Source organism: Homalodisca vitripennis, chromosome 2 (genome assembly GCF_021130785.1).
Source record: "Homalodisca vitripennis isolate AUS2020 chromosome 2, UT_GWSS_2.1, whole genome shotgun sequence".
Lineage (NCBI taxonomy): Eukaryota > Metazoa > Arthropoda > Insecta > Hemiptera > Cicadellidae > Homalodisca > Homalodisca vitripennis.
The window spans coordinates 33743659-33767490 of record NC_060208.1 but is presented as its reverse complement, the minus strand read 5'-3'; the positions used below and the strand labels follow the sequence as shown (position 1 = coordinate 33767490).

Here is a 23832-nt window from a genome sequence, read left to right as displayed (position 1 = left end):
CAATTAGATAAACGTATTTCAAGTTGCCACTTCCAGGGTCTGTATTGACATTGGTTTAAAGCGGTTGGTTTTAAGTATGTCAGTCGAAGAAAATTTACTCCGAGAAGTAATTATCATACATGTTTTAACTCTTTTCAAACCGACCTATTTCGACCTCCACCAAAACTAGTGTGGCTAATGATCTGTTTCCTTCTTAGGATAAAAGTCTTTATTAATTTTAAGAAACAAAACGAGGTTGTGATTTTATATAATACAAATTTGATCTCGATTCATAGACCAGTTGGTTCTCATGTGTTTCATAAAAAGCACACTGTTGCGCTTTAGTGGCAATCAATTAATAAGAATAGCGTTAACCGTTCCCCTTTTAATCCCCGTGTAATGAAGCAAGCTGATCTCAATAGTGTACGAGAATAACAAATCATTAATTTTAGAGTGGTCATTGAAATTCCGACTCCTTCTTGCAAAGATTCAGTATAACAACGAACATCTCATTTTAAAATCTGTTATTAAAATATTACCATTCTTATTAATAATGCACCTCATTTCACTTGAAATAAATTTTGATGTACACTGGTAGATTTACATACTTAAACACCGCACCCTATTGTACCTATGCACAAAATTTCCTCATTTTATCTTCATCTTCTGATGAGCTGGAATACAAAATTAGACGTTAGTTTGGTACTAGTTTTAGATAGCCTAAACATTTTAATTACATTTTAGTTTCGTTGTAAGTGCCCGACTTAAAACAAAAAATAATGTGTGGTGTTACTAAACCTATAAGTAAATTGAGATGACAAGAATTTACCGTGTTTATTTTAATATACGAGTAATATCTTTGTGCTCCAGGAACATAAAATCGATCACACTAAAAAAAAGGTCCAAGCTTCTGAGTAATAAGCTAATACTTGGTACAGTATTTAGTAGAAACAGGAGATACATATTGATAAAATGTATATTGATTTGAGTTCCATGAGAATCTGGAAGTAGTGATCTGTGTATTCTTTGTTAGACTGGGGGGCTTTGCGGACAAACAGGTTCTGCCATACATGGATATACTTCCTCTATATATTACGATATGGTAATGTGAGAAGCAATATGATGAATACACGTCAGTTTCAACTGAAAAAGAAGATACATAAGAATCACATATGGTTTTCTCCAGGCATTCATGCAGAAACGTTTTGCTGCTCAATAACCTGTTTAACTTTTCTTCAATATATATTTTATAAACCCTACAAATATTAAAAAGTAAATATACTTTTCTAAATTATAACATTGTTTTCTATTTATTATGAAACGCAAACGATTTGACTAAACCATTGTGAAACATTCTTTTTTCATAATGATGTAATTCCATTACTAATAAGGTCTATAATCCCTTGACACCATCTCTTTAGTCAGATACTGACGTGTTTTGGCTTTAGAGGGTCATTGAAATCCTCTCTGGTGCATGGTGCATACTACTGTATTCTGGACGTTTTAATAGTCGAAGAGATCAGGAAATATTGAAATGCATTAGTTTAGTTTATTAGCTTATTTTAACATTATTATCGTATACCATATTATCAATTTTGAACAATGACTGTTTATGAATGTTTCTTGGTACTCCTGTACCGTTGGACGATAACACATGAGGGTGTTGACTTCTGAGGTCGTAGTAATAAATACTAGAAATGCAAAGTTTACGTACAAGTTCAGTTTAATTACAAAAACTTACAAGCACCACTTTTAGATGGTAAAGGAAAAATATGTAATGCCACGTTGCTGTCAATTATAAAACAAGAACTAAAAACGAATATCTTCTAAGTGGGCCTAAAATATCCAATGTTCTCTGGAATTATGCCTATGATGTTCTACTTTATAAAACAATAAGATTTTACTTCCCTTCGCAATGTCGGCTTCTTGGCACGAGACATTGAAGCTGTAGTCTAAGAACGGTTATTTCTAGAAGAGGAGTAGAAGTTGGGAAACTGGTAGCCATCTACTCAAACAACACTTGAGATACATCAGGTACGTGAGCTACGTGAACTACGTGAACTCGCCCAAAACAAATTTGCGACGGTGTTAGCCATTTAATGATACAAATTATTTATTATAACAACGTGTTCGCCATTAAGGACGACGCCACATCTTTTATCTATCTCAATCAAGCAAATAACAGATCTTCAAGGGCAAGTAACTTTACTATTTACAACTTTACTTTACGTTAAATTCATTTTTATATGTTTGGCATCAAAGGGCTAATTTAAAAATACGAAAAGATAAATTTTACTTACGGACAAAGCGCGCGAGGTCTGATCGGTCACGTAGTTGGGCTGCTACAAAGGGTTAGAAGAAAATATTCATCCGCGTGCCAATTAGGTAGTTACATTTACATAGTATGAAATTTAATTAACTAATTTACGGTACAATCCAAGAATCGGATTCTTAATCTAATAAAAAGCGAGAGGTAAGTAAAAAACTATGGAAGAAACCATAATATGTGTACTTTATGTTATGATGATTGGCCCCTGCCAATATTATAAGTCGAACTCCGATGTAGTTTCATATCACTAACATAGTTAGATAGTTATACCCATGAGGAACATAAATAGCACATATGCATTCCTTCTAGATAGAACTGTTAACAAGAAAACAAGAGCAATATTACTAAATGTTAATAAAAACACTACTTTTTTCCAAATTGTTTATTTTTTGAGGCCTTTCGAAACCAAAGGTTTCATCTTCAGGCAACTCCACAAAAAAAATTTCGAAAGGCCTCAAAAAATAAACAATTTGGAAAAAAGTAGTGTTTTTATTAACATTTAGTAATATTTAAAGAATTTTCCAATTGCTCCAAGAGTCTACAACAAGAGCAATGTTAGAATATTAATAAGTTATATAACACGGACAATTCTTTAATACCATAGTGGCGAGGTAAATCGAAATTGTAAATTGAGTTTCAAGGGATAAATAAGTTCTAAAGTTGAACAATAGGAAGACACAAAATAAAATATGTTTGACCATTTAATACAAATTATGACTATAAACGATTAAAAGACAGAACGAAAAACATGCTTTGATTAGAAGAGAAGAAATACTTTTAATAGTTTAAATCATAAAATCTTAAATTCCATGTATTTAATATAAAAACGTTAAATATAAAAGAATTACAATGATGTAATATACGTATTTACGGTGGGTTATGCTTAACTTCATTACCGACTCAGTACTGTTAAGTGTAGCACTCTAGCGGCAACTCTTGAAAGTTTCTGAACTCTTGCACTATCGCAGTACATCAAGCAATAGATATAATGTTTACTGGACGTGTTTAGGTATCCTCATAGCTCAAGTTGAAGAGCTGGAGCATTTTTATAAAGATCTATCCATAGGGGTTGAAATGTGGTTGCGACCTCTAGAACAAATATACACTGAGGGACAAAAAAAGTGGGACAAGCTTTTAAATTGTTTTAACTGTTAAAATTATTTCTACATTTATCTTATCTGTAGCTGATTTCTCACATGATCGCTTCAAATCTATCCTGAAACATCTGGCTTACGTTATTAATATTGCTAATCTTATCATGAGTCTAAAATAATGTCTTCCTTATCAGCTCAGAATTGAACTTTCAACCCCTTTTGGCTTAACATTGCGAGAAGTAGAAAACATCACAGGTTTCCCTAGATCCAGCATAAGCAGAGCTGTGATTTGCTTTAGATTAACAGGAAGTTATGAAAGGAGGCAGGGATCAGGCCGTAACAGAACAACAAGTGCCAGAGATGATAGTTTTGTTGTGTCAGTAAGTTTGCGAAATCGGTTCTGAATTCTGTTGAAGTTCATAATGAGCTTATGAGAGCCCGTGGAGTGAATGTTTCCACACGAACAATTAGAAGAAGGTTACAGGAGGTGGGACTTGGAGCTTATCGTCGAGCTACAGGTACCTGCTGCTCCCGCGCCACCGAAGAGCTCGTTTGGAGTTTGATCGAACTCACGTAAATTGGACCGCAGAGCAGTGGAGCCCAGTGCTGTGGACCGATGAGTCTTGGTTCTCCCTGAGATCATCAGACGGTCGTGAAAGAGTGTGGAGACGGGCTGGAGAGAGGTTTGCTCAATGTGCAATATCGCCAAGAGACAGTTTTGATGGTGGGTCCATAATGGTTTGGGGAGGAATTTCAAGAGAGGCTCACACAGAGCTTGTAATTGTTAATAGACGGACATTAAATGCTGAAAGGTACGTGGAAGAGGTTTTGTCAGAACATGTAGTGTTTTTGCGGGATTTGTGGGTCCTGGTTTCATGCTGATGCTAGATAATTCTCGTCCACACACCGCAAGGGTGGTTCAAAATTACTTACGTGAAGTTGGAATCAAAGTAATGGAATGGCCCGCACACAGCCCGGATCTTAATCCATTAGAACACATCTGGGACGTCATGGGAAGAGCAATTAGAAATCGTCGAGTTGAGTTGCACTCTTTTCAACACCTTGGCCAGGCCCTGCAGGAGGAGTGGAATAACTTGGACCAGGAGGTGATACGGGGTTTGATTGACAGCATCGGTCGCAGACTACAGGCAGTCATCAGAGCCCGAGGTGGGAATACAAGATACTAAAACGCCTTTAGACTACTCCCAGTTCAAGAAAAAATCATTCTAACCATTTAATTTCTTTCTCCTTTTTTTGAATTTGAAGTTTTTTTAGGAATTAACTTGTAATTATGAATAAATCTTTGAACATTGTTCCTCGTTTGTTTGGAGAAATGAGTAAAGAACACTTTTCAATTTGGTTTTTGGTTTTACATCATTTATAACATTAAAAGATTGAAAAATATTGAGTGTCCCACTTTTTTTGTTCCTCAGTATATATCGTCTCTCATATTCTCAATGTCCTAGAAGACGTAATTTACACGTATCATACGCTTAACAGATAAATAAAAGAACTTTCATAAAGATTACGATAACCACCCATAGAGATTACAGGGGTTGAAACCTTTAGAAGAAGTACTTTTTCCTGCTTTCCAATGCTGTAAGAGATGAAATTTGACACACACGTGCCTAATAACTTATACAGAAAATTTTGAAAACAAATCATAATGACCAAACATCCACAGGTTGAATGTGGTTGCAAGTCTTAGAGCAACTATATTTATTTTCAACTCCCCGATGTCGTATAGCAATGAATTTGTCATATATGTGCCTCATGCGTTGAACGTTGAAAGGAATAACATGAACTCCAAACCCCCACGAAATGGTTTTGAATTTCTAAAAAACCTAGATGATTGTTTAAAATTTTCAGCCGTCTTAGGAAAGTTACATTTGACACACACATGTATTATGTCCTCTACTACCTGTGCCAGAAATATATCCACCCTCAGGATGATGTGATGTTTTATACTTCGTGATCTTAGAGAGAATGTTGTTAAGAACCTTTGCTTACCTAATTAGTGTAACATCATATTAATAAACTTTCGTAATGATAGCGTAAGCAATTTCGAATTCGAAAATTGTTCAGAAAAATATATGTTAAAACTTCGCAACGAAAATAATAATATGCTAAAATTTATATAATACAATTAATACATGTATAAAGTGTTTTCACACGAGACGCATATACGCAATTTAATAACACCATATGAGTAGGCATATCTACACTACAGTTGCAATAGTAATAAAACTTTTTCTAGTACTCATAATACACGGCACTAACTTCCTGAATGTGCCTCAAAGGTCATCTATTTAATGTTTGAACTCGCAGAGGTCGTTGTGATCAGTGGGTACTATAATTTTCAGCCAGTCCGCAATGGTCCGTCTAACCTATGCCCTCGTCTGTGCCTTGTGTCTTCTGTTTACTGTAGCTAGTCCAGGTAAATGAGAGACAACTTTATTTTATGTATTTACATTAAACATGGTTCTACTGTATTAAAAGTTTACTTTTGTGGTCTGGTGGACTCTTACTTGCTCGTTATTATTTAAAACTAATATTATTTGTTTCATTGCTGCTTTACACGAAAAGGATAGTTAATTAGTAATAGATTTATTGATGTAAAAAGTTAAGGTTCTACTTATAATAATAGTTAATTATAAAATTAGGGGGAAATACGTTTATTTAGTATTAAAATACGAGTATCGTAGTACGTTTTCATAGTTGCTTAAATCATAATTTAATGTGAGAAGGAAGCTAGGTTTAGAAGCTATGCTGTATTACATATTTTTAAGAACTGTAGCAAGAATTCTTTTCATATACTACTAAGCAACGTTCCGACGCTGTAAATATCTTGCTAGAACACTCTATGGCTCTTGTATTCTCATCTGTCAACTCATAACTTCGCATGATATACGTAAATTTATATGGTCCATACAAAAATTAAACTTGTTATCCAAATTATAAATACCTATTCAGTACAGGTGCGTTTCTGATGCATTATGAGTTCTTGGAAGAAATATTTACACTTTTGAGCCTACACAAATTGAACATTCTTTTTCTTAAACTAATATTGGAAGATATATTATACTATAGTTTGGTAAAGACGTCATTAAGTAAGCAGCCACGCCGATTACCCTAATTACACCATTTCCTTACTTTTGTGCTATTTTTCTTCTTTGAAACGCTTGTAGTCCATGTTTAACATTTCGTACAATTTTTCTGTGACACAATTTTATCTCATCTGGATTCACACTTAAGTTCTTTTCTAATTTAACTTTCTGTGAGTTCTCGTGGACATTTAATGTAGGAAATGACATTTTAACGGTAAATTGATCAATGGCAATTGTTAACCTTTAAAGGTTTTTACCTAGATCACGCCTCAGCAATACATTACCCACATGTAGTCAAAATGGTAACTATCATTTACCGTAGTCGAACTTTGGTAACTTCCAACGATCATATTTTTGTATGATATAGTATTTTTTATATTAATCCAAAAATAAAATTTGTAAGGTCTCTGAAGAACCTAAAGCCCTGTCAGAACTAGAAGAAGTAAATCCTCTCCCAGGACTTACAATTTAAATATAAATATCGCATTTTGTATAACATACTATTAACATGTATATGAAACGTATCTTTATATTTATTTATTTATTTATATATGTATGTATCTTTATACATCTTTTTAAGATAAGCAAAATACGAGTTATAACATAAAAGTGTGCTTTAGATTTTAAATAAGACAACAGATAACCTTCTATCTCTTTCATTTTTTGATGCCTATAACCGAGCAGTGAGTTAAGACATTTTCCTCTTTTCCCTTGAAATCTCGTGGTCGAAATTCATGACTTTAGCAATGTTGTAAGTAAATAAATTTCAAGAGTCCACAACAAATTTGGTTGTTATTTTTATTTCAGTACATACTATATTGAATTCAGTGTCTTACGTTCATATTTTTCCTTCTTTATACTTATGTTCTCAACACTTGATTGTAACTGGAAGGGAAGACTTGAAATTACACTGATTTTCACTGTAATGTAATTATAATGCTACTTTATCTTGCAAAGGAGGCTCTAACATTTTAAATTTAAGATACTTTACAATTCAAAATTTAACGTTTCAACACTCTTTATTAATGTTCTGCTTTACATCACGACACGAGGCTTATAGTCAAATAATTAGTGACTGTGTAAAAAGGTAAACCACATGGTCGTATTTACGTTTTTTAGATCAATTTTAATATTTATCATTTCTCTATTTAAAACAATAATTGAATCTGAATGTACCAAAATCAATACCAAATTTTATAGCATAAAATTACATGAGAAGATGGACTCATAATTAAGTTTGCCTTTAGAATAATCATATCTCCTGGACTATGTTCGAAAATGTATGACACCGTATTTTCTTAACATTAATGTCTTTTAATTTGTTGCAGTGGCAAGAAGAAGTCGAGATCGTGCAAGGTCTTTTCGTTGCAGAAAAAGTGAGTGAACTCATTTGCAACAAATTTAAAGTAAATTAATAATTAGGGATAAAGGCCTACTGTACTAGGAGGCCGACCTTTCGTCATAGAATTTCCACCCTGTCCTTGTCAATGTGGCATGTGCTAATGTTTGTCTAATATCCCCTACTTATATTTATTTTCCTATAAAATTGCCTTAGTGATAACGCCACCAGATTTAAATCTCTTTGACATAATTTTGTTACTAGGGCATTTGTATTTACACTGAAACAGAAAATATTCATGTGTAGTAAAGCTTGTAAAACAGGTATATGAGGGGAAACCATTTTTTTATATGGCATGAAGAACGCGATAAGCAGGTTTGTAAAAGCCTTGTACATGATAAAAAGTACATCCTGTGTGTGTCTAATACAAAGAAATAATTTCAAAACTTAACATGTTACTACAAATTAGTAAAAAGTTATGAATTTTTAAATTTGCTAACTACTTACTTTCTACTTTATCTCTCATATTTTTATAATCGTACATAATGAAAACTTTCACTAGTATTGAACTTAAAAAGCAGTTATATCTTACTCCTTATTTAATGGTAACATTGCACTTTGTTATGGACATTAAAATTAGGTTCTATTTTAATGATTTGAGAAGAGTATTACATTCTAAGTACCCATTTAATAAGAGATCTACCAGAATACAAGTTCCATAAGCTGGAGTATTCAAATATGATGATGTAGTTAAGATGCTAATAAACGTAATGAACGTTTTATGTATGTTGGATATTATATTGTAATCACTGCATACATTAAACACTGGTTATGATCACGAGTTAGGAATTTTGAACAGTAAATTATAAGGAATATAGGTGTGTGAACTTGTCAGTACCTATAAAAAATGAATATGAATTTTTACCAGAAACAACCGAGTTTGAGTTTCACATAAAATAAAAATGGAGTTTGCAAAGAAATTTTCAATATGTAGATTACAATTAGAGAAACCACAACGAATTTAATTTAAATTTGGAGTTTCGTACTTTTTAGCTCTTTTCTATAACCTGCTAAATGTATCTCAATCCACATAGCATTGCTTGATTTCATTTCCCTGTACTGTAACTTCATTAATTAAGTTTTTTCTGCATGAGATAGGGGCTCCTTTCGATGTTTGGCACATTCCTTAGAGCTGTAAATGACATTTCGCTGTTTTAAATTTAGAGTTCAGATGACCTCCCTTTTAGAGGCAAGTTATAAACGATATTATAACGGAGCTTTCTAAGAATCATATAATTTACCTAGGGAATAGCATGTACTAATTTATTGTTTTTAAACTCTTACGACCTCACTTTTAGAAATTACTAAATGTGTGTCTAGAGAAATATTAAAATAATATTAATTATGTATTAAAAGGTTTATATTTACATTTATAAATAAACAACTTAGTATTAAATTAAAATTTATTAAATTAAAGATATAAAACCCTTGAAACAGTGGTGGTGGAGGGGAGGTGGTTCACAGACTAAGCTCCTCTCCCCCCCTCCACAACACATGACCAGTAGGCTACTGCGCATCTTCGGCACAAGAATCACATTAAATCTCTCGGTCTGTTGAAACTGACTCAAAGACCAAGTGAATGAGTCAAATTCTCCAACACTGGAACAAATATTCCCCTTCCTTTTCCTTAATTACAGTTTCCGTGAACCCAACCCGTTTGTTTATTTCTCACTCTTGGCCATAGTTAAGTAACGAATAGTGAAATAGTGACCGTATAGAACAAATAAAATGATGTCGGTTGCCTTCTTTGGTTACAAATCCCTATCTGTAGGAATTACGTAACGTTTCAAACCTGTCAATACAATTCTTTCGTGTACAGAAGCAAATTTCTTTTTTGAACGTTACTAAAGATTTTCTTTTATAACTTTGATTTTAACACAATTTGAATTTACTATAGAATAAATGTTCCGAGAGAATGCCACAGTTAAATTTAATAACACCCATTATGATATTTATGTCATATGCCATAGAAATATATATATGTATATATATTATATATATATATATATATATATATATATATATATATATATATACCAAGTTACGTAAGAATTACTAACATTTAATATATAATTGTAGTTTTGCATGACGTTTCTGCCTTAACAAGAACTGGTTTCTAAGATAATGAGAACATGTTTTTGCAGATGTTACTTGCTTGGCGGATGGAAGAACATTCCAGGCCAAGGAACAGTACCATATTCCCGGTCAATGTTCCAGGAATGTCTGCATGGGTGAGAACATATGGTCTCTGAATCCGTAAGTGTTCGTACATACTTCCTTGTAGTGTAGGGACAATGTAGCAAATCATAGAAAGATGTCATACACGCCATCGATCTATTTTGGTCGAATTATAAATTCTTCTTTGTAGTCGTATCAGTGTTAGAAAATTAATTTTTAAACTGACCGAGTTTATAGGAGGGAAAGGGTTGCAATTTTAGGACTTGACCCCTCTGGAAAATTTGTGCAGCTGCGACTTTACGGGTAAGTGGCGGGTATAGATAGTCGAATCTCCTTATTTTAAACCATCTATTTGATCTCAGGTCGTAATAGTTGATCTCCACAATAAAGGTATGAATACATAACCAGTAAAAATTGCTGTACTAACCCTGTATTCCTTTTGTAACTAACCCTAATTCTGTAAGTTTTTTTGTGATTTTTTGTTTTCTAGGACAAGAAGTTAGAAATAACACTTAGTCCTAAAAGAAACTTTGTGCTGCATCTGGAGTGCCAGGATATTCTGTATAAGTAAGTTTGGGGGTAGGAGCCGCCTACTGTCGCGATCCATAAGGAAGAATTACAGCATTAATCTCAGTCATGTCACCTCAGCCAGCTCTGAAATAGTCTCTCCAGTCAAAGCAGAAAGGGAGTGACGCTTATGTCTAGGCTAGCAAGAACCTTTGACTTAGGGAATCCCATCAACTCCAACAGTCATCTCCCGTAGTTGGATAGTCATATCGAACTACCCTTGCACTCCAGAATCCCGGCATTTGCGGTTAGTGATTAGCCGCTCCTAGACATCTATAAGGTTGGCCAGATTTAAATGATACATCGGGTTCAACTGGAAGATACAAACCAGCCAGAAGTGAACCCTCCTGAGACCGAGTTAATTTATGATATTTGATAGAAAGGTATATCTCCGCATCCTACTCAACATTAAACGGGGTTCGATGCCTCCAAAAGAAAAGTAATGTAGAATAAGAACTTAATATGTGAAATAATCTCTAGGAACTCTAAAGTAAGTTACAAACATTGGAAGAAATCCCCTCCCCTCCATGCATGTATATTTTATTGCTGATTCAGATAGGAATGCTTTTTAAGCTTACAAACTGGAAAACCTTCGGTAATAAACTAAAAAATACTTATTATTTCTTATACGCGTGGTTATAGTGACAGATATTACTTAAAATTTCTATAGAGACTTACATTTAGTAATTTATAAAAGTGAGGTCGTAAGGGCCTAAAAACAATAAATTAGTACATGCTACTACCTAGGTAAATTATAGGATTCTTAGAAGGCTCCGTTATAATATCGTTTATAACTTGCCTCCAAAAGGGAGGTCATCTGAACTCTAAATTTAAAACAGCGAAATGTCCGTAACAGCTCTAAGGTATGTACCAAACTTTGAAAGAAGCCCCTTTCTCATTCAGAAAAAAACGCAATTAATGAACGTTACAGTATACGGAAATGAAAGCAACAATGCTATGTGGATTGAAATACATTTTGCAGGTTATGGAATCAAGCTAAAAAATATGAAAATCCAAATTTAAATTTAAATTCGTTATGGTTTTACTAATTATAATCAATATATTGAAATTTTTTTGGCAAAAACCACTTTTCATTTATATAGAGGTCAAGCTCAGTTATTTCTGGTAAAAATTCATTTAACACAAAAGTTTTACTGATTACAAAACTGTATTCCTGATAAGTCGCTTTTCAAAAGTCCTAACTCGTGATGTGCATAACCATTGTTTAATGTATGCAGTGATTACAATATAATTTCCAACATACATAAAAGGTTTTCGTTTCTAAGCATCTTAACTACATCATCACCTTTGAATATTCCAGCTTATGGAACTTGTTTTCTGGTAGCTCTCTTATTAAATGGGTATGTAGAATGTAATACTCTTCTGTAATCAATAAAATCGAACCTGATTTTAACGTCCGTAACAAAGTAAAAATGTTATCATTAAATAAAGAGTAAGATATAACAGTAATTGCTCTTTAAGTTCAATAGTAGTAAAAGTTTTAATTATGTACGATTATAAAAAGATGAGAGATAAAGTAGAAAATAAGTAATTAGATATTTTAAAAATTTATACATTTTTACTAATTTCTTGTAATATGTAAAGTGTTGACATTATTTTTTTGTATTAGACACATGCAGGATGTAATTTTGATAATTTACTAATGCTACTATTGATTCCCCCTTCCGCCTATTAGATTATCCATTCAGTGTATCAGTAGATTATTTCCTATATGACAATTAAAACATGTTGCCTGGTTAAAAAAAAACAATTGCAGTTGCAGTAAATTAAAAAAATGAAAAGAAACCCAAATAGTTCTCATAATTTATTTTCAGATGTGATGACGTTGGAACACCTTTCGGTTGGACCTTAATTCCTGACGATCCGACGAAGCCATACCCACAGTGTTGTGCACACGTGGTTCCTCCGCAGAGCATTTTCCAAGAGATAGTGGACGAAATTCAGTGGAATGACATCCAGGAGGAATCTTATGACAGTGGAGGAGTCAATGCGGAGCTGGGCAACAAGCAGCCTCCTACTCAAGTGAGGAGTCAACCGGAAGTGAACTATGCAGCGGAGCCAACAGGATGGTACATGCTGGTCATGGTGGACCCTGACACTTCAAATATTAAAGAGTCTACAGTGATGTTGCATTGGATTATGGGTAACATTCAAGGAGATGATGTCTCTAATGGGGAAATCGTAGCAGAACACGTTGGTTCCGAATCACCTCAAAGGAGGGGGTTTCACAGGTATCTTATCCTGCTTTACAAGCAGCGTGGGAAACTCACATTCGAAGATCCAATAGTGTCAAACTCTACTGAGAATCGTCACAAATTCTCAATCCAAGACTTTGCAGAAAAATATGAATTAAGTAATCCCGTGGCCCTAAAACTATACCAAGGTTAGTTGCCATATCCACAAGTAACTGAGATTCCAAAATGATTGACGAATTGAATTGTTATTAAATGGGAATTTACTGTGCCATATAACTAATGAATTCCAACTTTCACTATGTATTAAATTCGGGCTTAGTAAAACGAGCTAGAATATTGTACCAATGAGATAAATATGAATCCTCATAAAGTTTTAAATGTTATTTCTGTGCGAGGAATTATGGAAGATGACTGATAAAAAAAATTAATACTCATCAATACGCAATTAATTATTTTGCAATGTCTGCACAAAATACTTCCTTATTTTTTTATAATTAACCAAGACAATCGTCTTTCCAGTTCAGTCAAAAGAAGTATGTAGGTTTTGTTACAGATAAAATATTAATAATAGATTATTTTCATAAATGTCTCAAAAACTGTTTTTTACTAAACATAAACACATTTGTACTTACAAAATATTTTGGAAATGTTATATGCATTCCAATCAATTCCTTACATTTCACTCGGTTCATAAATAATGTAGTTATGAATTCTTGTAAGTTTCAAGTGCCTCTGTATTGACCAATGAATTTGGCTGAGATATTTATAAGATTAATTTATTTTTACTAAGATTGAACTAGCTTTTATTTCACCAGGTTTTGGTGATCGACAAATTTGTATGACAATTACGTGTACTCTTAAAACCGTTCAAAGTACAACAATTTAGTATGAAACATTTAAATATACCAGAAATTGTTAGGACCATGAATAGCGGAGTTGTGACTTTTTAAAGTTTAAATGGTCGCTATATGGAATCAAAACAGCATATGAATTTGGCCAATAAACATTTGTGTATAAAAAATACATCACGCGGAAACGATATCTCGGCTAAGCCCATCGCCCAGTCTGGTTATTACTGAAAACATATGTTACAGTTTGCGAACATTACAGATGCTTATTTACCATAAAAGTTTTTATTGAAAGATTTTTACAATCCTAGCTCTTATTTCGATTATTCCTTTTATCATTTACATTTTGATTTAGTTAAAATTTCAATTGAAGGACCTTATACAGACAAACTTATATTTTGTTAAATACTTATTAACGTGTACAGGTAATAGAAGGTTGTACACTAGTACAATAATGTTTCACTTTTTTATACTTAACAATAAATAATATTGTTTATTGTTAATATATGTTTATTATTTAAACATGAATAATATTGTTTAAGCCAGTCTTGGGTTGTGTCCTGACAAATATTTGTGACCTGTTCAGCCTAGCAATGACCTTTTACCATATGTACATATAATTCTAAAACTCAAGTTATGATATAAACTACAATAAATTAATGATTATTATTTTAAATAAATTATAGTTATTTTAGTTTATGATATTAAATAAATGCCGATAACATGAACCTGGTATGTGAATGTGACATGTTCCATCGATGTGCAGCTCACGCGCATCTTCCATTAGCTCAATGAAATGATTGTAGACGAAATTAATATATACCACCTTCAGAGTCATTGCTGTGCAAGAGATCGAATTATTGGTCGTCCAGGGTACGAAATAATCATGATCTGGCTGGTTTATTTATTTACGAACAGTTGCTTTAATAGTTAGTACAACACAACTCACGTATCAGTGTAAGTACAAAATCAGTGTGGTCACTAAGCTTATCAGAGTAACTAGGAATAGAGTTATCATTGCAGCAAAGAGAGTGTTAGTAAAATCAAAACATCACTAAACAAATTATGTCAATGTATATAAAGGCTTAAGAATAAACAACACTATTTAGAAGATGTTGTCAAAAAGTAGGCGAACCACTAACCACTAGCACTGATTTATATGAATCAGCAAGGTATTTTACAAAATAAATTAATAAATTATTTATATAACAGCAAGTATAACTTATAAATAACAACAAGAAAGAATTATAAATAACAACGAGAGTAAATGATATAGTATACTAAATTAATAAGAATCATATATGATAAAAAAACTGCATCCATTCTTCTTAAGAATCATGACATTTCGATAGTTCAGTGCAATAAAAATAAATTAATTATCTGAAAAGTAATTACACATTTATAATTTTATTGCTCTTCTTGATATTTTGTCTTTAAATAATACAGATTTTTTTTTTTTCATTTCAGTAGTCAATGTCATTTCTCTTAGTTGCTTTCTTTATCCACTGAACTTACGGAAGTGAATTTTGTGTCACAAATAGTTGTTTTTAATGTTCAAGGTTTCAAATATATGTTCAAATATAAATACCGCAAAGTTCTTTTTAGAGCTATGTGTAATTGTCCTATTTATTAAAAGGTGACAAAACACAATGAAATTTATTCGCTATTGTTATGTTTCCAGCGCTTTTTTACAATTACAACAGAAAATATCTAATAATTTTATTACTAACTTTACTTAACTGTTTGATACAAAATATAGTAAAAAATTGTTCCATTTGGTTTGATAAAACATTTAGTAGAGTTTCAATGTATGTAATCTTATTGGAACCAGAGTTATGGCAAACAATGTTGGTGCCGTACACTTAAACATAACTATATACATCTATTAACCAAAATTTGTATTATACCTTTTTTACCTATGTTTGTTAAATTAATAAAAATATTTTAAAACACTTTAAGAATAATACATACATTTAGAAAAAAATATTCTTATTACAATTAACTAAGGCATTTTTATAATTGGTTTAGTTAGTATTTACAATTTAGAATAATTTTATGAATGAAAAATACTGAAAGCAATTTTGGAAAGCCTACTGTAAAACTTGTAGAGCCGTTGCTTTCAAATATAATGAAATAGAAAGTTCAATTTTGTTACATATTTCTGTAACCAATAATTGCTACGTTAGTTTTGGTCGAGGTCGGAGTGAGAAGATACAAAATATGAAACGATAATTATTTCTTACATCGTATTTTCCCTAGCTTTATACACTTAAAACCTACCGTTATACAATAAATAATATTAATTATACCATAGTCAGACAAGTAGATAAACGTACTTAAAGTTGCTACTTCCAGGGTCTGTAATGACATTGGTTTAAAGCGGTTGGTTTTAAGTATGTCCAAAGAAGAAACTTTACTCCGAGAAGTAATTATCATACATATTTTAACTCTTTTCAAACCGACCTATTTCGACCTCCACCAAACCTAGTGTGTCTAATGAGATATTTCTTTCTTAGGATAAAAGTCTTTATTAATTTTAAGAAACAAAACGAGGTTGTGATTTTATATAACACAAATTTGATCTCGGATCATAGACCAGTTGGTTCTCGTGTGTTGCACAAAAAGCATACTGTTGCACTTTAGTGGCAATCAATTAAGAAGAATAGGGTTGACCGTTCCCCTTTTGCACTAATCATAAGCTGCTCTTGAACTTTGTTAGAAGTATGATATAATCCCCGTATAATGAAGCAAGTTGATCTCAATAATGTACGACAATAACAAAACATTAATTTGAAAGTTGGTATTGAAATTCCAACTCCTTATTGCAAAGATTCAGTATAAACACGAACATCTCATTTTAAAATCTGTTATTAAAATATTACCATTCTTATTAATAATGCACCTCATTCCACTTGAAATAACTTTTATGTATACTGATAGATTTATATATTTTATAAACATTCTAATGCCTTACCTATCGTAATTTAAAAATAGATTACACTTTGCTTCTAAAAGGGAGGTTAGGTGGCAGACGAATTATTATTAACGTACCTAATCCAGATCCCTTTTTAGCAGAAATGGACGCTTTTGTGGAGTGAACCCCACTAATTCGGTGGTTCACCAAAAGCTCTCATATAACATCAAGGTGAATTTTCTCACCTGTTCTTCCAATACACAATGTGAGGCAAATTGTCTCCTACGAGAAACAGGAGACACATATCAATGAAAGATATATTGACTTGATTTCCATGAGAATATGGAAGTAGTAATCTGTTTATTCTTTGTTAGACTGGGGGGATATGTGGGAAAACAGGTTCTGCTTGCAGCATACCATGGGTATATTTCCTCTATACATTATGCTGTGGTGATATGAAGAGCACTGGATATGATAAGTACACACGCTAGTTTTAACTGCCAGGCAATGCAAATCACCTATGGTTTTTCCCCAGGGATTCATGCAGAAACTTGTTTCTGCTCAATAACCTGTCTAACTTTCGTTCACTATACATTTTATAAGCCCTAAAAATTTTAAAAAGTAAATATATTTTCAAAATTACAACATTGTTTTCTATTTATTATGAAACGTTAAAGATTTGACTAAACCATGCTGAAAAATTCATTTTTCATAATGATGCAATTAAATTACTATTTAGCTATATAATACCTTGACAACAACTCTTTACCCAGAGACTGACGTGTTTTGGCTAAGTTTAGAGGGTCATTGAAATCCTCTCTGGTGCATGCTGCATACTAGTGTATTCTGGACGTTTTAATCGTCGAAGAGATCAGGAAATAATGAAATGTAGATTAATTTATTAGCTTATTTTAACATTATTATCGTACGCCGTATTAACAATTTTGAACAATGACTGTGAACAACTGTTTCTTGGCAAACTAAGAATTTGATTCTGAATCTAATAAAAAGCGAGATGTTCTCTAGGATCCCTAAGATAGGTAAAAAACTATTTAAGAAACAATAATCTGTGTACTTTATGTTATTATGATGCTCCTGCCAATGTTATGAGTCGAACTCCGATGTAATACCATATCACATACAGTGAATTGGTTCCTAGTAAATGTGCTGTAAACTGCGATAATTAAGAACACCCCATCTTACATTCCATCAATTCTTCAACATTAAAAAGTTATCTATTCATTTTAAATAATAAATAAACTATTAAACTCTTTTATTTTTAATACGTAATAATATTCATTCACGAGTGCTGTGGAAGAGATATTAAATGAAACAAGTCATATACACTTCTGCAGTGTATAGATTCTCTGAATAGAACTAAATAAAGCATAATTTAAATAGTTTTAAAAAACGAAAAACGTAAAGAACACATATGCATTCCTTTTTAGTAGGGCTGGTAACGAAACAACAAGACACATGTTTGACTATTTATAAGTTATATAACAAGAATAATTCTTTGCTATTATATTGGCAAGGTCACAAGGTCATTCGAAATTTTAAACAGAGTTTCAAACGACGTATAAGCTCTAAAATTGAACAATAGGACGACATGAAATAAAATATTTCTGACCATCTAACAGAAGTTATGACTATAAATGATAAAAGATAGAACAAAAAATAAGCTTTTATAAGAAGAGGATAAAATACATTATTTTAAAAGAAGAAATACCTTTAATGGTTTAAAGCACAAATCTATATAAACCAGTAAATTTTAAAAGCATGTATGTAATATAAAAACGATAAGTATAAACAAATAAAATCGAATCACAGTGATGCAGTACAAGTATGTACGCTGAGTTATGCTGAACTTCGTTACCGACTCAGTACTGTCAAGTGTAGCACTCTAGCGGTAACTCTTGAAAGTTTCTGAGCCCATGCACCATCCCAGTACATCAAGCAATAATTCGAATGGTTTCTGTACGTGTTTAGGTAGGTTTTAAAGAAATCATTGTATCATTCCTAGTCTCAAACCTGACATGTGTTTTGGGGCACAAAGAATATTGGTAATATTCCATGGGAATCCAAATTTTCACGATATATTATTATTTTCAAAACTCTCTTAAAAACTGATGATAACTAAAATACTGATATCCATACTTTAGTTAGTTTGCATGTATTAAGCCGGTTGGATAAAGTCCTATAAGGAAAGTTCTGTCTCCACAATCTACATGACCACTAGTTATTGTGATGGCGCAGTGTAGAGGATATCACGGGGTAGTGGAAAATATCAGAAATATGTACCCAAAGATGAAATATCATTAGGCATTCTTAAGAGCGGCATTCATATTGAGAGGGTCCATTCCGCATAGTACTACTCGTATGCTGCAAGAGGTTCACCAGAAAACTTATGTTGGTCCTATACTCAAACCTATCTGAGATCAGTAGTTATCGGTAACGTAATCGGTAACGAATCCTGGTACCTGTTTGACTGCATCAAACCCGCAGTATCGAATGCTGTAATGGAATGTCAGCAGGTCCCTTCTTCTACAAGGGCTACTGCACATATTGCTGATCTCAAGCATAGTCATTGGTTGGATTATGGCCATTACCTCACAAAGTGTAATAGATCATCAGGAGTTCGTAGCAATATATTTAAAATTCACCTACCACAGGTGATTAAGATTCACAGGAGATCCCCTCTTTGAGTTAAATTTTATTTCTATGGAGTAATTAATACACATAATACATTTACCTTGTTCATTCCAGTGTTAAACTCACTAGGGATCCTTTCCCGAAAAGCACAATGTCTCCAGTATTTCTGTGGTAGTAAATTTTCGTTTCTATAAGCTCACTTTGTCTCACTATACTTCTAAAAGCTTAAAAACTCGAGTTCATGGGCAGGGAATCTAGCGAAACGTGTAAAATCTGATATATGATACTGTGAGATCAGTGATAAGTGAAATAATGTTATTCGTCCCTCGGTCTAGTTTATTTACTTGAAATAGTAAGTGGTCATCATTCCTTCGCTTCAAGTTTATTATTGACAATGGGTGTTAAAACAAAATAACAGGATTTTATACATTTTCCCATCGTTATACGTTAGACAAACAGACCAACACGTTTCAAGAACTGGACTAAATTGCCTTAATTAGATGTAAAAACATATAAATGTTATATTGTAATGAAATCACCATTAGGAAAGTTAAAAAAGATCCAGTTGAGAAGTTGCATCAGAAATCTCAAACATATAGCCTATCAGAGGATTGTATCCGTCAAAAAAGGCACCAACGACAAGAATGATTCATGCTCAATACATAAACTTTTTGTGCACACAGGAAAAGATGAACATTGAAGAAGCAATTAACATCGGCACAGTTAGTAGCATACATTTTTGACTTTGTAAGGATATCACTATATATTTTTTAATATTTGCGTATGTATTAGAGTTTTTGCAATTCCTGTAGAAGAGTATAAACTCCAATTTTTGAAACAGTGTTCTATTTTCGCAACATAACACCACAAGAACAGGTTTCACAGGTAAAACACAACACTACATATCGCGTAAATCGCATAAAATGTTTTAATTCCTAGATTAATATTCCTTAAAATATTGCCAAATAATACATTAACATTTTTGTTAATTAAGTTGGGTTTCATAACACTGTTTATATATTTTAAATAATCTTTTGGGATACCGTCCACAAGATTCAGGTATATTTCTATTGCGGACTGTAAGCCTGGTACTACATTGAAACTTACGTCACCGACCAACCTGGTTCAATAAGGCCAAATAAGTATAAGTTAAATTCTTGAACACCCTAAGCTTCCGTTTTTCGAGAACTTCCTGCCACTTTCAGGCCCCTGATTTGAGACTGTTCAGGATATAAGAGATTTCAGCCTCTAGGAGCTCCTGTACTCTGGCAGGTTCCAGCATCTAGCAGGTACCGGCCTCTGTCACCTTCGGCCTCTGAGCTCTCAGCCTCTAGCACCGCCCGGTCTCTGGCAGGGCTCAAGCTGTAACAGTTCCAAGGATCCGGTAGTTCTTAGCTTTTAGCATCGCTTAGATTCTGTGACATCTTAATCTCTAGGACCTCCTGGTTTTTGCCAGCTTCCGGCTTCTGGAAGCTCCCACTCTGTAGAGCCGCCGATTTCTGGCAGGTCCAATTCTCTAGAAACTATCAATTTTTTAAAATTCTACTCTTCTCTCTTAAGGCTTCACCCTCTTGTTTGAGAAGGTCCTGATAAACCATTATTCGTTGACCTTTATCATATACAACGTGCTTGCCCAGTATGATTAAACATATTCTACCACAAGATGTCTCTAGTATTTGTATATAAAATAAGCGGCTTTGGCCTCCTTACCTTTAAAAACGGCTGTGGGATTTCCTGGGTTACTATTCGTTCTGTAGAGTTACAATATATGTCGGGGTTTTCCAAAATATATCCAAATAATAGGTGTTCAGAGTAATATGGATCTACATATTATAGATGTAAACTCCACCTTCTTGTTTCAAAGGTCGTTAAACATTAATTATATAGCGCGTTAACATTTATCATGTAGTACGTTCACGCCAAATATTATTTAAATACATCCACTTGAAAAAAAAAATATAAAATGGTCTTAGACCTAAAGATCCACCTCGATGTCTGACAACATTTCAAAACTCCAACACGGGTAATTTGTCACAATATAATAATAATAATTATAAATAAGAAATATAATTACAATCATATGATTATTATTATTGCATCAAGTCATACGCACTGATTGCAGTATAAGTGCATGTAATAAAGTGTATAGGTCTTGTTTGATCCTTCTTTTTGTCTGGATGACTACATGAATGAGTATTAGTACATTGCACAGAAACTAGTTTCAAAGACTTGTGAATTAATTTTACATGACTGCTTTTAACTAATTATAATTTGTTTATACCTTGAGACAGCATACTTGGGATCATAAACTGTTATATTATAAACTACATTTTATTTTAATACGTGAAAGTGATTTACGACAAGAGAAGAACTGACCTTATTAAATTGTTTTTTCACCTCCAACAGTAGCAGAGGGCTAATCTAGCTGCTGCCGGTTCCATTCATCTTGTCGAGCTGCAGACAGCTTCTTATTGGATCTGATAAATATAGGTTTTGCTTTTACCTTGATCTCAGTTTTTTTAATAAAGTGAAGATAATGTCAATGCTCTATTGTTTGACCAGGCAAAGAATGGTCTCAAACAAAAATAGGAGACACGTTATTCGTATTAAAGTTTTCACGAATTCTATTTAGGAACTAAGATAATTTTAATTTGATTTACATTAGAATTCCGCTCTATAATTGCTGATACTTAGTAAAGGATACAATAAAGAAAGACTTTACTTTCTGTCCAGTATTGTTTCTATTGGTAACAATTCAGAAGATTTACGAGGTTATCTTGAATTTGCTGTATGTCAAATGTAACAATGAAGTATAAATAGTGTAAATGTTTATGTTTCACCCTTATATTTGTATATCAGAAACATAAAACACCTGAGACATTAAAATAATGTTAGAGTTTAAAAAGAATTGCTCAATAACTGAGCATTACTGTATACCTTATTTATTACATATTTGTGATATTTTCATTATATTTTAGAAACAATAATGTTTTTTTAATAGTTCTCTCTCAACTCAAAGTTTTCATGAAAGGGGATTAGCATCGTTACAACCTATTGCTACCCTTAAGTTTATTAAACACTGAAAATTAGAAAAAAGCGTAAAGTGAAGATAATGTCAATGTTCTATTGTTATGTTTGACTGTTGGAAGAACAATCCTAAACAATAATAGGAGACTTGTCATTTAAATTCAATTGAGATATATTCTGTAGGTATTAAGAAATTTTAAATTTGATTTAGATTAGAATTTCACTCTAAACAACAACTCTTACTGTTTGCACAGAATTATTTTTATTGGTAACAGTTTATAAGGTTTTTGTTGAAATTGTGTTTTTGTCGAATGTAACAATCAAGTATATACATATTGTAAATGTTTCACCAGTGCATTTGTAGATTACAAGCAGAAAACCCCTGAACCATCAATATAATATTAGATATTAAATAGAAATGAACAAATATATTATAGAAATATGCACATCTTAGTTGTAACTTATTTTAGAGATTTTTTATTTGGTGTTAGAAGAAACAATGCCTTTTTTAAATAGTTCTCTACTTCAATTTTCCGTGAAAAAGGATTTGTATTACTACAATTGCATTAGCTTTGAGTTTAATATATCATACCCACATGATGTTTTAGATTACATGATTTTCTCATTAAAAATACATGCCATTGATCTGACATTATCAATACATTAGGATACAATCCAAGCCATTTTTCACAGTATAAGAACGTAACCTAGTTTATACTTATAGCTTAGCTATTGGAGGAGGAGATGATTCAACTAGAATGTTGAGTTTTTTCAAGTTTCCCTTCCTCTTAATACAGCGTCTGGAATATGACGGTTTCACAGCTGAAGTCTTGAACCCTGATTGACTAATCGTGCTTTGGGATCGTGTCTAAAACATCATAGTTGCACTCATTTCTGCACCTGCTGAGACAATAAGAATACCTTTACACCTACATTAAACTACATTTTGAAGCCTAGGTGTCGAAAATTACAAGAGTGTGCTTTGGGCTTCCTAATTGCCGAACTAAACATTCATACAATCTAGTTATTCTTGAAATCGATAGTGGAATTTTTCTAAGTCAACTTTATTCTTACACTATTTCTTTCTAGCTTGATGCACTTAAACCTATCATACATAATACATCATATACCTAAATAACACTTTTGTCATCGTTAGCCTGCAAGATAAAGAGACTAAATGTCAACATTTAAGGGTATGTACGTCATATGGCTGGCTGACATTAGTTTTTTCATTTATTTACGTGTCTTAAAGTTAGTTTTAAGTGGGAAATAGTAAGAAACATATTTTATGAGCAGTAATTGTTTGTTGATTTGCTATTTTAATTCATGCTATTAATAAAAAACACTAAACTAAATTTTACCAGCCTATTATAACATTTCTTAATTTTGCAATACAACATTTTTGTTTACGGTATTTTCTTTACGGTACAGCTTTATGGATAGGCTATTTGGGAAGTCTAATAGTCTAGGAAGCGAGAGCCTACTAATGATGTGTATTTATTACTACGATATCAGGCATATA

At 32.6% G+C, this 23832-nt stretch overlaps 2 protein-coding genes across 2 annotated transcripts in view; both read left to right on the top strand.

The window, feature by feature from the left end:
- Positions 1 to 13140, top strand: part of LOC124356038 — a 28330-nt gene extending 15190 nt beyond the window's left edge. Inside the window, exons 6-11 of the mRNA XM_046807182.1 lie at positions 3992 to 4214; positions 4376 to 4569; positions 5747 to 5839; positions 7838 to 7885; positions 10053 to 10164; positions 12489 to 13140. Of these exons, the coding sequence (XP_046663138.1) occupies positions 3992 to 4214; positions 4376 to 4569; positions 5747 to 5839; positions 7838 to 7885; positions 10053 to 10164; positions 12489 to 13062 (1244 nt within the window). The 3' untranslated portion in view covers positions 13063 to 13140. The remainder of the gene's footprint in view (positions 1 to 3991; positions 4215 to 4375; positions 4570 to 5746; positions 5840 to 7837; positions 7886 to 10052; positions 10165 to 12488) is intronic.
- Positions 1 to 23832, top strand: part of LOC124353775 (protein D1-like) — a 123808-nt gene that overhangs the window by 68400 nt on the left and 31576 nt on the right. The gene's annotated exons all lie outside the window — the stretch shown is intronic.